Genomic DNA, 15,368 nt, shown 5'->3' on the forward strand with positions numbered 1-15,368 from the left:
GCTTTACTGTCTGAAAATTAAATTGCATTAATGTTTATTGTGGTACTCTTCTACGTTACTGCAATTCAAACAAGAAAATATTCTAGCTAAAAATGAGTCTAAAATGTCGGATTATAACAGCGGCAATAGAATACATAAAGCATCATAAATCGTAGTAACAACGGTATGGGCAAATAGTCAATTACTCGGGATTTTGGGTAATAATACACTCGAGTACAGTCATTAGCAATTTATCAAATATGGTATATAAATTACTATAGAACGGCTTGGGTCCACAATTCAATTCTTCGGGATTTGGGGTAGTAATGCACCCGAGTACAATCACTAACAATTTACCAAATGTGCTATAAATTACTATATAAGCACGATGACGACAATTGTAAAAGTATTATTTCAAGTTGAAAGTAAACTTGTGACACTACTGACTTTTTAATGATATTTAATTTTCTATATTCTAGTGGCTTACCATACCATGTAAAGTAACTAATTTAACTAATAGCGATTAAACATTAGTAGCGGAGTCTTCAGGTCTATCTAGAAAGAATGCAGTAGAATTTCATGATAAATCTTGCCGATAAGTTAATTATGCTATATAGCATTATTACACGCGTCAAAAGAAAGATTTAAACTGGTATTCTATTAAATATAATTTCTTACTATCAACCTAGCATGAAGACGCTTTATTAACGTCGAAAGTAAGCTTAATTGAAGCACCGAATAATCAGATTTAACGTCGTAAATTCTTTCTCATTATCAAGTCACTACAAAATATTTTCAAAAGAATAGCAGGTACTTTGTTAGTGAGAGATAATACGTTGTAAAACAATTTTTACGTAAAATGTGTCGTCTTTGATATAACGCCGATCTTGTAATACTTTATGAGATACAAATGTTGAACTACCAAAACTTAAATTAGCGTCGTTTTCTGGTCTAGAAAAGAATTTAGCATTCGCTGCAGTATATTCAGGTATAATGCTATAAGAAATATTTTCCCTGTCTGATACATTATCGCTTTGATCAACAAGTTCAAAAGTTGTCTTGTATTCATATGGCCAAGACAAAACTCCATCATATTCACCCTTAAGTAAATGAACAAAGATAGATACATGCGTCGATTTACCATTGCCATCACCATTTGGATACATTAATGCGCATAATTTATAGCCATGTCGGTGGCTATAAAAAGGATCGCTTATTAAGATAGAGTGACTTTTCGAATGTCGAGCATTATCCAACTTCTGGCTGAATTTATTAATTCTCCAAACATAGCTAGTATCCATTGATTTCTTTAATTCCATTATCTTTTTACATTGGTCTGCGATTATTTCATGCTGTTGAGCAACTTTATCTCTTTGCCTATCTAATAAGGATTTTAATAGTATCAGATGATTAATCGCATCTTTACGAAAATGTTTTTTCATGCTTCCTCTTTCAGCCTTGAATATGATATAGGGATAATTAAAGGTTTTAAATGTTACATAAGTCGCATATTTTGTTTCGATTAATAGTAAATAGTGAATATTACTTTTTACTTTGAAAAAGAAGATTAAAATTCTAATTAAATTATTGCATAATCGCAAAAGTTCTGTCGTACCCTATAATTACAGCCATCTTTCTGAAACGGGCAATCAACAATGACATACTGGCATTGCGAGTCAATATGTTCTTGCAACTAAGGAACGGCCAAGTTAGTAAAAATACACCATAACTAGATGGACTATCATAAAGTTATACCTTTCCACGAGGTACTTCATCGCATTCATGATCGATGGGACACTGGACAGGAAATTCATCGCATTGATCCCAGTGAGACTACATTTTATTCCGTGATTACAACAATATCGTCTACGATTAATCCTTATGCAATCTCGTATCTGCGAAATAATACACGCATTAAACCTATCCATATTGAAATATATGTAAATTACTTCCATATTCCTTGCTTCTATTCTGTTTTCGCAAAATTGGCATCGGATGATTCTATATTGACAATGATTTTGTACGTGATCATCCAAGCTGCAATCATTGATTCTCTCGCCACAGTTGTGGGGACATTGGATACTTTGAAATTTGCATTCGTCAGATAAATGCCTCTTTTAGATAAGTAACAGGAAACAGATTAATACTTATAAAAGTCGACTTTTGCCATATTGTAAAGAAATGATAAGGTACTTTAGATAAGTAATCAATCAATCGTGATCAAGATGAATCTCTAAACTGGAATCGAGACTGATTGGTATCACTTGATAACTGAATGTTAAAGTCTGGCATTGTAAGGTGGTGATATGATACCGAAGTTACCTGAAATTGATTATAAGTGCCCTGCCACACACAACCTATATTCCTATTTGCACACTGTACTTGTAGCTTTGCTATTCGTTGTTGTAATTCCGTATCAACTTCACACTATCAGTTTCATATATTTCATACATGGTATGACCAATACGATAGAAAAAGGATAAAAGACTTTGTTACATTAATATTAAATAAATATGATTAATTTAATCTACACTTAAGTAAGTAATAACGAAATTAAATTTATAGCGATAGTTTTCTAACTTCCTCTTCCACAATGTTTATTCCATCGACAGGACACTGTTGGCGATCTCTGTTTATTAAACAATTTTCTATGAGATAACATGAAAAACTATCGTAATAACTTATGCTCATGTCTGAAATAAACTTACTGCATAGGCCATTAGTATCATTTATCAGGGACTTCTCGATTTTTTACGTGTGGTAAAAATTGAGAAGTCCCTGTACTTATCATTAAAACTGACACCATATAGCGCTCAAAATCAATATTTTTTAATGTTTATTACATTTCTTTAAACAATAAAAATTAGCGAATCGCTTGGAGACTAAATACAAAATTGATACTCCCTCAGGTATAAAATCATCAAGTTTCATTGGATGTCGTATAGCACTACGGCTGGAAGGCTCATTAATGCATATAGTATAAAAATTGTAATTTCAGAAGAAAGTAAAATTTTGGATAGGTTTATATACAATTTGTTCTATACTATAATTAAAATAATTACAATGAAGAATTGAAAGAATACTACTGTATAAATTAAGGGTAAGTATTTGAAACCTAATAATTACATACGCATATGTCACAGTCTCATGGTAATAATTACCTAAGAAGTTGTTGCAAACAGCTTTTACAGGAACTGTGATCACAAGATGAAAACAGGAATGGCTCAGTCATAACTTCATTGCAAACGGGACAAATATAGACTTTCTTCAGCTTGTTAACGAAATACGGACGACATTCCATTTTTTGCTTTTTACTCGCGGATATAATTATATTATTGATAAAGATTATGCTGAAAATGTTATGATATGAATCTGCATCGATTTTATCCACCGTAACGCTGATGAAACCCTATTCAACTATGGTAGACACAATGAACATAAATTCTAACGCTAGTAGTAATTCTTGAAAAGCTAGTATGCATCAAATAAAATGTAAAGCATAAAATCACCCAATTATGCATGCTGTACGCTGGCGTAAAAGTTCGATCATTGTCATAGATACATTTAATTTCTTTTACTTAAATTTTTTTATTTAGTATACCTATTCAAAGGTTCCTTAGTTGCGTATTAATATTTAATAAGGTAACTAAGTACTATTATTATTGCTGAATGAGGCTTATCATGACATCATTAATGAATTTTAAAAAATTAATTTATACAATAAGTGCCTATACTTGTAGATTATGTAACTAGCTAACTCTATAAGTATATATGTAGCTCTTGATACAGTATTTCACCTTACTAATGTACTGGTCTACTTTATTTGTTTCACTATTTCGAATTTTCTCTATATCATTAAATAACGAATGATGTATCACCTACGGATAATGGAATAGAAACAGTTATTCACGATAAACACTAAAAGTGCTTGCCCTAAATATTGGACGTTTGGTTATTTATTCCATGTATTAAGGTTCCACCGCTTACCTATGACATATTAAATTTTTCTAGTTCCAATGTTGCTTTTACAACTTACACTTTACATGGATAGCCAAAATTTATTAGAGAAAATGGTCCTGAAATCGAATTCATCCTTTCCCAATAGGCCTCAATCGTAATCACTCGTTCATTTACAATTTTGCTTAGAGCGAACTTTCGTCAAAGCACTACAGATTCTTAGATGGTATCTAATTGAAGATATTGTACATTACTGTATTCTACAATTGCTTTCTAGTCACTAAAATTTTCACTATTTTATTGTTGGCCCATAGGGGTATATCTAGAAGTTATAGTTAGGGATCAATAACTGAAAGTGTTATCGCTAGAATATACACAATATCATTCTTTGTATTAAGAAAATTGTAATGTCAGGAGCATGTGTACTGCTGCATAATGTAGTCCTCAAAGATTAACTTTCATGAGATCCATTCTGCTTCAATGAGCGGGTATAAGCTAGTACAAGTAATAAAAAATAATAAAAGAACGACTGGAGTGCGTCTGTGACTACGAAGGCATAAATATTAATTGTAAATATCGATCTATACGATGTTGCTATCAGTAATATCCGTATTAAATAATAACGAATTATAGTTTGTTAAAAAAATCAGGCTTTACCAATCAAAGAAGTAAATTTGTTTGTTTCATAGAGAATCTAACATCATTAACATTGAATACTATAGCATCAGGTACCTCTTCAATTAACCTTTGCAGGACCAACATTTAGTTTAATTTATTTTCAATTCACAGCTTACTGCAGCTTGGGCAATACCAACGTCAATAACGTCAAAGAGAATTAAAGATTACGATCAAATTGAATTATTTAGTATACGAAGGTGTGATAATGAAAGTTCTATAAAAATAATAATTGACGATACTATATACCATACTTTATCACGGGGTATTTTCTCCTAACTGATTTCTTTTGAAATGCATTGAGGCCGATACGGCTACATTCAAGGACAAAAATTGAGCCTGAAGCAATATTTACGTCGATAATTATAATGATGCCCACCGTGAAAATAGAAATTGAAATAGGACTTTTTGTTATAGTTATTAGTCATTACTGATGTTGCTTTCGTGACACTTTTTGTGGCCTTTGCGAATGTAGTCGTATCCCATCTACACTCTCTAGTACTTCATGAATTAAAATTACACTTTTATTGCAATAGTAGTAGATTTCGATTCAAATATGAGCTCAATGTAACTTACTTGGCAGAATAGTCTGTGGCTATGAATATTTGTGGCTTTTTATCGTTCAGATAGATATCGCATTATAAGCAAGTATAAAATTAAACTGTAACGCCTAAAAGGAAGATAATATCAGTCAAATTAATAACTCAACTACCTTGCCTAAGAGTTCAACTAGCATTTAACCTAAGAGGCCATGACTTAAATTTATGCTGGGGATAAAGAGTCGGAATCAGAGCACGCAGAAGGTTCCCAAAAGCTTAAATTACAGGCTGTCTATTTTGAAATCTTATGTAATGTAAAACACCAGAATAATAAATTACAGACTGTCCTGGATGCCACACTTAATATTTGACAGTATAGTAGGGTAGTACGACGTATAATCTATCCAATTTTATTATCATACGAATCCTATTCGTCTCTGTATACAGGCACTTGCATATAAACTTTACTTGCATCAGGTTAATGTTATAGGATTACAAATAGATGACTACAGATTTTGGCTCTCGCATGATTCATTTCAGTTAATTTTATGCGCTCAAAGGGCTGGAATGTGCGCAAACGTAACATTGGATATGCATATCAATGTCTTACAGCCAGCTGATAATTGATTATTCTGATGTTTTACATTACATCAGATTTTTAAATAGACAAATTTCAAGTGTCTTGATAACTGCAGTTGCAAATTCATTACTTACAGTAGATTTTACCGTCATTGCATAATCATACTAAAGATTTCTGCAAACCCTCAAATTCTGCATCACGCTAAGGTTATAACGATACCCATTCAGAGTATAATAGATTGAATTTCAGTTCGCGAGTAAAACATGCCTAGATTAAAATCCGATTTTCAAGGAGCTACCATGGACAATTTTATAAGGTATGAAATAATAAAATTTGTTTTCAGTATTATTCTCAAAGTTAGGATAAATTATACTCCCCATACAACTCTGTATTTTAAGACGATTTTGGTTTGCTCACTCTATTAACAGCGATCCTAGGAGGACTGAAATTATTTCAATTGCCGTAAGTAATCTGTCATTGAGAAATCTTACTGACCGGTACAATACAAATCTTTGCAGTCTATTATTATAACTAAACAGGATTAAGTACACACAAGACTAAGAATTGTAACTCTGCGATACTTTTTTCCTTAAACACAAGCGATAATATAGCTTTGTAAACAATATCAGATTCAAATATAGAAAAATTAACGGAAAAATGAAAGTTGTTCTATTTGCTTCAACCCACGCATTTTCACCATCTCAGATTCATTTTTAATGCCGGATAATATTCTCTATGTTATATAAATTAATTTAAGGTATCCTAATAGATATTAGCGCATCCGGTGTTGTGTTTTCTTTTTACAAAATTAAGTCTCAAAGTATAAATTTTACTTAAGTTTTACAATCAATGTATGGTAGCATGCCTTAGAACATCTGAATGTACAACTGTTAATACTTAGTAATACCTAAAATCGGATATCTTTGCGTCTGAAAAGTTAATTGGAAGTTTATACTCTGTCTAAAATAATGCTGCACAGTTAATAAATCGAATATTTATATTATTTAATAAGGAATTAACATTCTTTGAGGATAAAATATATTTACTTTACTTACAGTAGTATCAGATTTCTTTCAGACACAAGCTATAACTTATACTTTGTACCTTTAAATCGTTAAAAGATTTTATTTGTTGCAATGTAAAGCTGATACTTAAACCATTTATGAGTGATTACAGCACGTTAAAGATTGTAGAAACATAAATATATTATTGGAAAGGGTAATATTATTACCCTGAGCATAATATATGCTCTTAATCTCTTTGCCACGAAGTTAGTTATCTAAAATAACTGACTTCAGTATTAATGCTTCAATAGAATGAGCGGTAGATCAGCAGAAATACTGTATATTCAAAAAAAATTCACTCTGCCTTACAATAACATTAAATATGCATAATTGCTTCTATGAATTTACTAGAGATCGACAATTTTGCGATAATGTTAATAATATACAACAATTCTGCAGAAGAAATAACACCAGGAGGAAATTAAGTATTCTAATTTTCTACTGCAAATAATCTTTATCTACTGACCAATATATTAATGCATTCTAATAAATCCACTACAACAAAGGTGTGAGCAGACAGAGTATAAATAGTATCTTTTACGTAATAAATAGTGTATGAGAAACAACATACGATAGATATTCAAATCTAATCTTTCTGTATTCAATCATTTATATTAGAAATCTTAATATAACGCTTTAATCATGATAAAAACTTGATAACAAGTAAAGCATCGATATAGTCTGTGATTATATGTATAAGGTTGAGGTATAATATACGTCCTTAGGCAGGAAAATCTTATGCAATTTCATATTAATTTAGTGCCATCAGCTTGATCTTGGTGTTAGATGTAACTACATCTATCGATGTAAATTAATACCAATGTGGATAGTAATGCAAATACGCTGTAATGTCGTGTTTAAATATGATTAGATTATTTTCACTTTACTGCTGTCCTGCTAACGACGGACAAGAAAACTTGCAGTTAAACTGCATAATCTCACATAGAGGTTGTAAACCGTCCGGTTTAATTTCAGTATTCCTGAATACGGAACTATGACATGTTCTCCGACAGTCTTTATTAAATCGAAGTCGACACGGAAACTTTTCTAATAATTCTAGTCATATAATGATAATGATAATTAAACAAAGTATGAATGAGTACTGATACAAGTACATTTAGGCGTCTAATAAAATGAATATTAATATTAAGCCTTAAACTATATTGTTATAATCATATAATAATTACCTTTAACTTTTATTTTCTTATCAATTTTAAGACGTGCACTATATACTTTCCCTTCAGTGCACCGATCACTTATTTCCGGAATTTCAATAAAAGAGCCGGTATAAGGTTGCAGCGTTACGTAATTGGTCTGCAATAAAGGTCGGTAGGTTACATAGGTTTTAAAATAATTAAAACTTTGTAGTTCTATAAAGTAAATGGGAGCTAATTTCTATCGAGATTTTAAGGGAAGGTAGACTTAAATATTTAGAATCAGCCTGAGAAGTAGATAAAATTTAACTTACCAAGATGGCTGCTAATGTTATTTTCCTTGCCTTGTCTAAGAAATTTACTGTAGACCTGAGCCTATCATATGAAATGAGAATACAAGCTTCACTGTGATTGATTTTAGTTGCGGATATTCCCTATAAAAATAAGAACGTTAACGAAAACAACATGAGATTGTTTATTAAGCCTATTAGGTAACATATATTATCATTTCATAAGCAATAAATTGTTGTCGTTATCGAGATATCATGGGTAGATACACCCGTAATAGTATAAACGCTGTATAAAAGGGTAATGAAGCGACATAAAAATTGCTGATTGTACTGTAGTCTGGGTAAAATAAGTCCACCATTAAGTACTGTACATAGATATAATCGAGTGTCGATATGCATGTGTTTAAAGAGATAATAATTGAGATTATTAGAATAAAGTTTGTAATTTTAAAATTTCCTAGGATGAACCTACTTGTTATTTTAAATTATCAATATTACATTTCCTAATCCTAACAATTTTCATTATCGATGATTTTATAGCTGAATTTGATGAAAGAAATCAATTACCTCCTTTACGGCATTTATTATTAGATTGTTAAACGCATAATTTCTCAAAAGGAGTAAATCTTTATTACTTTACTGAGATATTAATACTACAGGAAGGTCACTATTTCATATTCAAATTATTGTATAGTGTATTATAGTGTTAATATAATCATTACCGAAGGCTCAGAATATTGTTAATGTTAATAACTGAATGTTACATCAAATTGATAAATATGGCAACATGATCAAGCGGCCCAAATTGTAAAAGCATAAATAGTTCGATGTCATGTCTACCATAATTAACGTTAATCGAGCATTGCATCATCTAATACCGGTACCGATAATTATTAATTAACTTTATTACTAAAGATCGAAAATGTACGAATTTACTATCACACTAATGTATCTTTATAAAATAATAGATTTTAGCGGTAATATGTTGATATAAAACGATAATGCAAACTCAATCTTGGTGTTTCAAAAATAAGAAATTAAAAATTAAAACTTTTAAAGGGAACGTATTAGATAAAAACGATAAGCCCATGATTGCATCACTTTTACTTATTTCAGTCAATTGAACATTCTCAAGAAATGTGCCATATAGCATTTTTATAAATTCTTTAAAAAAGTTAAAAATGAACGTTGTTTATGACATCTACTTAGTTATATGCTGAACGAATTAATTAATCCAGGATGCAATTATCTGCAAACAAAAACTGATCCCCCAATTAACCAAAAGTGTTAGTATAGTTTTATCTCATATTCTTGCGCTGTTTCTTATTAGCCCGTAATTTTTTGTCTCACAGGATACTATACTACAAAAACTGTAAGGATCATTTTCTATCAGGCATCACTAATTAAACGTCTATTTCCTCCTCCCACCCACACGTATTGACGTGTCCATATTATGTTGCACAAAGCCAGGCAATTATTTTTCCCTAAAAAACAACGATGAATATCTTAACCCACATGTTGAGATATTTCGGTACTGCTATCGATTAATTATTTTCGGATCACATTAACCACATATGGTCAATATACCTTCGATACGGATGCTACCCTAAGTTTCATTAAGTATGACCCCCAGATTGAAGAAGATACAATAGAAAAATTACTGTCAAAATTTGAGATTGTATTTCATCGGTAAATTCAATCAAAAACGGCTAGGATCAAATGAGATAAATCGCAACATGATAGAATGTATGATACAATCAAATCATTAAGTTTTACGACGGGGGTTTGATCAATCATATGAATAACTTAACCGATGTATATATTGAAAAAGTCACTTCCATTATTTGAGTTATCCGATACTATTGATATTAGCAGTAAATATAATACAAATTTAATAGCATACAGGACAATCGGTTAATTAATTACATAATCCACACATAGTTTCTACTGATGTAAAATAAAAAAATAAACTCTCGTCGTTAAAAATAAGAGATGTTTTGAAACAAACATATGGTAAATAACAGTGTAATTTAAGTCCAAACTTTGAATTTCTTGTAAAAAGAATATACTCTTACGTAAGTATAGCAAATGCATGACTACAATAGGAAATTAACGACTTGCTTAAAATGTTGTAAGCACGTGCATATATAAATGTAATAGCTTTGACGCGGATTTATCATTAAAGAAAGGAGCTTTGTTTGTCACTTATAAGTAGCATGTAATACTGTCGATAAGAAATCCATGAATGACACTGTAGACTTGTGAATAGATGGCAATTACTTAGTTTATTCCTAAACTACTTGCCTGGTTGAAACAGGAATAAAACCATAGTACATCGTTTATCCAATAAAGTAAGAAATAATGATTAGGCTGTACTAACGATTCAACTAATAGAGCAAATACTTACATCCTTATTTACTTCACTTTCGCAAAACTTTGAAGTATGAAAACAATTCTAATTTTGATTTATAGCTTAATATACATGAAAAAACGTAAACGGTTACGATCAGGAAAGAAAGCAATATTCCTTTCAAAGCTAGTAAATGACAGAGGAAGTAAAAATGTCAACTATCCGAAAGGGTGTGCCGATTATTACAACAGAGCTAATCAATTAATGGAATATCTATAAAATGGTAATTGTCCATGAAGTTGTGCGAACAATAATTAAGAATGAAAATTATGATGACTACGTTGCCGGAACCATAACCCTTATGTTTTAATTAAACGGAAATGAAAAATTGTACAGCACTATTATGATGTATGATACCACCCCTTAGCATTATACGGTCTCTATATTTCTGAAGGTAATTTATTAATTATTATTATCAATCCATACAGAAAAGTAACTAGAATCTTGGATAATAAAATAATCTATCTCATTGATAGTTAAATTATTCATTGTACATACATTCTATTTAGTAGTACTGCTTAGTACCGCGCAACGTCGGACGATATAATCAGAAAAAATAAAAAAATAAGCCCTTAGTTATTGTAGGTCTTTATGGAGCAGGTTAAACGTATGAATGCATTAATAAATATAAAGTATTAATATATCTTGTAGATAAATCATTAATCTGATATTAAACCATGTAAATTAAAGATATCATCAAATTGTGCGTTTTGAATATTAATAGGTTAATATCGATACTAGATTTAAACTGAAATCTTTTTGTATTGTATTTCTTTCATTATGCCCTTTAATTTTCACCTTAAAGTCTTATATAGAGAGTAATTGCGCTATTACTTATATATGCGTATTTTAACGATTGGCACAACCAGCAAAATATATCACAAGTACCTATGGTGTGTCGAAATACTATGAGACAAACTCAAACAAATTATTGAAAATGTCACGTACATAAATCCGGTTGATCGTTTTCGATGATTTTATTATCAAACTGTAACAATATCAACCAGACATTAGATCATGAATAATTATGTTGCCTTCATAATAATTGCCTTCAATTAATCTTATATAGCATTACCAGCCATATACAGTAATGAGAATGAAGGTTTCAGAAATAATAATATATGAAATGAATTGATTAATACCTTGAATTAAAATTAAGAATCATGATTTAAGAAATAGTACGTCTGTCTGCTTTAATTATTAGTACTATATCACTATCTGCTTTAATTATAATTACTATATCACGATAATGTATAAAAATAACTTCCTATATCAGCAGATTTTTCGATTGTCTACAACTTAACTCTCGTTTGCTATTGAATATGGATACACTTTGCAATATCAATACGTGTAACAACAACGTCAAATAATAATGAATCTAGGTTATTACGGAAGTGTTATATATGGTAATTACTTCTCTTATGCTGTTTTTACTGTGTTCTTTAACGTGTCAATAAATTGATGATGGCAACCAATATAAAAAGGAGGCATATAATTGTAAGCTGATGAGTACTATAAGAAATTACTCAGTTGTTGTCATGAAGTCCTTGTATGCAGCAGTTACATCGTTGCTACAGAGTCTATCAATTAATGGCTAAGCATTAAGATTTTTATGTGATCCAAGTAGACAAAGACTTCATTGAACACTCTAAAGTCTTAATGGTCAGTAAAAGAACAATAATCTTCTAAGCTATTCAAATTTTTTCTTTTATTGGCTAACGTCGCCTTACTAACCAAGTCTGATCACATTATTAATTAATTATTACAGTAACTGCATACCGCGACTGGTTAAGTACTTATGGTAAAAACTGCTATTAGTATTTTTACCATGACATATTATTTCTTAACTCGCACACTGCTCATAATTTAACTAATAAGCTGATGATATTGTTAAATCAGGTTTCTAATTAGCTTAACTTATACAGATATTTTAAACTTTTAGCTTTTTATGATATTACATGAATTACTTAACTATCTAAATCGAATAAAGGTTTTGTGATTTAGCTCAAATATCATCATTTGGAACGAAACTAGAACAATATCATGCATCAAATGCATTGAGACAAAGAAAGAGAAAAAGACAGTAATTAGATTGATGCTTATATTTTAGAAATTTAATGTATATCATAAGGTCTAAGATTAATTATTCCTACTATAATAATTAGAATTGTTTTTGAAATTATTATATGCTATATTAAAACGATTTCGAAAGAGATTCTAATTCAATAGGAGGTAGTAGGAAAGGGTTATAGTTGCCGATGGATCGAAATCATGTGTACACAAATTTTTAAAATACAATAAATGAGGTTAAAGTTGCCCTAATAAAATCAACTACGTGTTATTCTAAAAATCCAAAGAAGTGTATAAAAAGTCATAAATTAATCTATTACCAGAAAAATGATCATATGAATTAAATATCTTATGAAGTAGTCCATTTAGAAATCGATTGCATAAACTGGAAAGAGTTAACCAAAGATATGAATAATCAAGCGCTATTGAGGAATTCGACGAAAAATGGAAAAATATTTATAATTATTAATTAGATGATCAGAAGCTTACGACAGTAAGTGTGGGCGTTCGATTTACCTTCCTACCTTATGTAAGAAAAATTATTGCCTTCTAGCAAGCTAAAAGTACCAGTAACGTTGATTTTGATATCTTATAAAATCTAAAAGCTATAATTTAAGCTTAAATTGACTCATACACGTAGTCACTAAATTGTTAAAAATCAATAATTTATATTTAGTTATCATCATTCAAGTTCTAATAATGTCTATTTTTACTTAAAATTAACGAGAAGTCAAAAAATTTTGACCGTATGGAGAACTATTGTCTGTTAATGCTATCTTAAATTATAGATGACCCGATCCAATCACCAATATAGAATCAATTTTCTTAAGCAAAAATAAATACCGAATGAAATACAAATTTCACTATGGTAATATATATAAGTACCAATTTTAGTATACAGTTTTAATTGATGACATTATCAATAAAGGCAATGATAGGAAAGTAGCTCCGTTGGCGTATATTGACTTTGATAGTTACTATAAACACGACAGGATTATGAAATATTAATAGGACCGGTACATAAATAATATTGAATAACAAAATAACTTCTGCAGGATAATTTCGACAGAAGTTCTTTCAAGCTAAAATGATACCGTGCATTACACTCTTCCTAAATTAATTCACTTGAAATAAATATTACTAACTATTTACTCTTGCATAAAATTGAAAAAAAATAGATTATAAAGTATGATGATACTTACACTTAAGAATTATTGTTAAAAAGTAAATCATCAGTATTACCCAGCCTATTTTTTTTATCCATAATACCCTCCTCATTTTAAACAGGTGGACATATTTTATAAGTTATTATACAGCGAGATCTCGTGCATCTAAGGCACTTACTCTCGATTTTGCAGTATAGAGCATAATATCTCGTTAACTTAACGACTTTCAAATATGGTTAATTTGCAAGGTAAATAGATGATTAATGTGTACACATTCAAGTACGCATCAATATTAAAAAAAACAAGAAAGACTTACCGTTACGAAGTTGAAATAGGATTCTACCATTAAGTATGGACTCGGTGGTTTCTTATTAGCTAGCACATTATCCGATATAGCTTCTGTTGAGAAGGTATCAGTTTTCGATTCTGCCGTTGGTAAAGCTGTACTACCAATCTGACTATCATTACCGGTAGTATTCGTAGTAGTTAGATTTTGGTCATCAATTTGTTGGCGATATGCAGTCATAGCCAAAATTGTTAATGAATAAGATTGTAATAGGATGATCATTATCCAACTGTTGAAATAAATTGAATTTATCCTTGAGATTATCATTTTCCTTCTTAGTAGCCAAAGTTTTCTTCTTCTTCAATAGCAGAATAAGGCAATCGAGTTGAGTTACACCGACTTAAAAAGCAGCTTATACTGATGGTTGTAATCTCTATAGGTGGCTAATGTTATTGATTATATATGCAAATCCAGGTATATATGTATACATACAGATAGAAAGGGAAGAATGTAGGCGTTACGCGTTACACTGATCTATTAGTGACACAATATGTATAAGTGTAAATAGATTTAGAGGTAGAAAGATTTACGTATATGTAGGTATCTGTGTAAGTATGCAAATAGCATTTAGAGGAAAAACCTAGGCATGTAAGTACTGAGTAGATATATCTCTAGTTGTAAATATAAGAGTATGAGAACTATAAACCTGTCAATTCAAAAGACTGACTACGTTAACGATTTCAAGAGAATGCGGATTTTTAGAGTGATAGCGCCCAATTTATACATCTCGTTGAACAATTCAAAGCTCATTAAAAATTGATACATCATCAAGCATCAGGCCCTATCGACGTGGAGCAATTTTAACAATAATCAACCTCTATGCCCTCTAAAGAAGAGCAATGACTTTGTCATATATAACAATAGTACGTATTAAAGATACGAATTACATTGACAGGTCGAACTTACTTTATCATATAAATAAAATCATATATTATTAGCATAAATAGTTTAAATGATCATGTGATCCGATAGATTAAAAGATATTGAAATGAGTAATAAAAATGAGTAATAGCAATGAGTGATCATGATAATGCTTTTATCGACCATGATAATTTAAACATTAATAACTATATATATTTTAGAATTGATAAATTTGTTATGAAATAAATGAAAAAAGAAAAAAAGTGTTATGTCGTAA

The 15,368-nt window shown here is 30.3% G+C and overlaps 2 protein-coding genes across 2 annotated transcripts; both read right to left on the minus strand.

Annotated features, from left to right (window-relative positions):
* Positions 1-797: 797 nt before the first annotated feature.
* TRIADDRAFT_26989 (uncharacterized protein) lies at positions 798-3,280 on the minus strand (the record flags this gene model as incomplete). Its single annotated transcript, XM_002113596.1, has 7 exons — positions 798-1,436; positions 1,595-1,672; positions 1,735-1,812; positions 1,929-2,093; positions 2,302-2,406; positions 2,560-2,608; positions 3,141-3,280. The coding sequence occupies 7 exons, from the start codon at positions 3,278-3,280 to the stop codon at positions 798-800; spliced, it is 1,254 nt and encodes a 417-aa protein (XP_002113632.1).
* Positions 3,281-7,677: 4,397 nt separating this feature from the next.
* On the minus strand, positions 7,678-14,410 carry TRIADDRAFT_57261 (uncharacterized protein; the record flags this gene model as incomplete). Its single annotated transcript, XM_002113597.1, has 5 exons — positions 7,678-7,850; positions 7,982-8,164; positions 8,263-8,323; positions 10,646-10,693; positions 14,201-14,410. The coding sequence occupies 5 exons, from the start codon at positions 14,408-14,410 to the stop codon at positions 7,678-7,680; spliced, it is 675 nt and encodes a 224-aa protein (XP_002113633.1).
* Positions 14,411-15,368: the final 958 nt, after the last annotated feature.

This window comes from Trichoplax adhaerens, genomic scaffold, assembly GCF_000150275.1.
Source record: "Trichoplax adhaerens TRIADscaffold_6 genomic scaffold, whole genome shotgun sequence".
Classification (NCBI taxonomy): domain Eukaryota; kingdom Metazoa; phylum Placozoa; class Uniplacotomia; order Trichoplacea; family Trichoplacidae; genus Trichoplax; species Trichoplax adhaerens.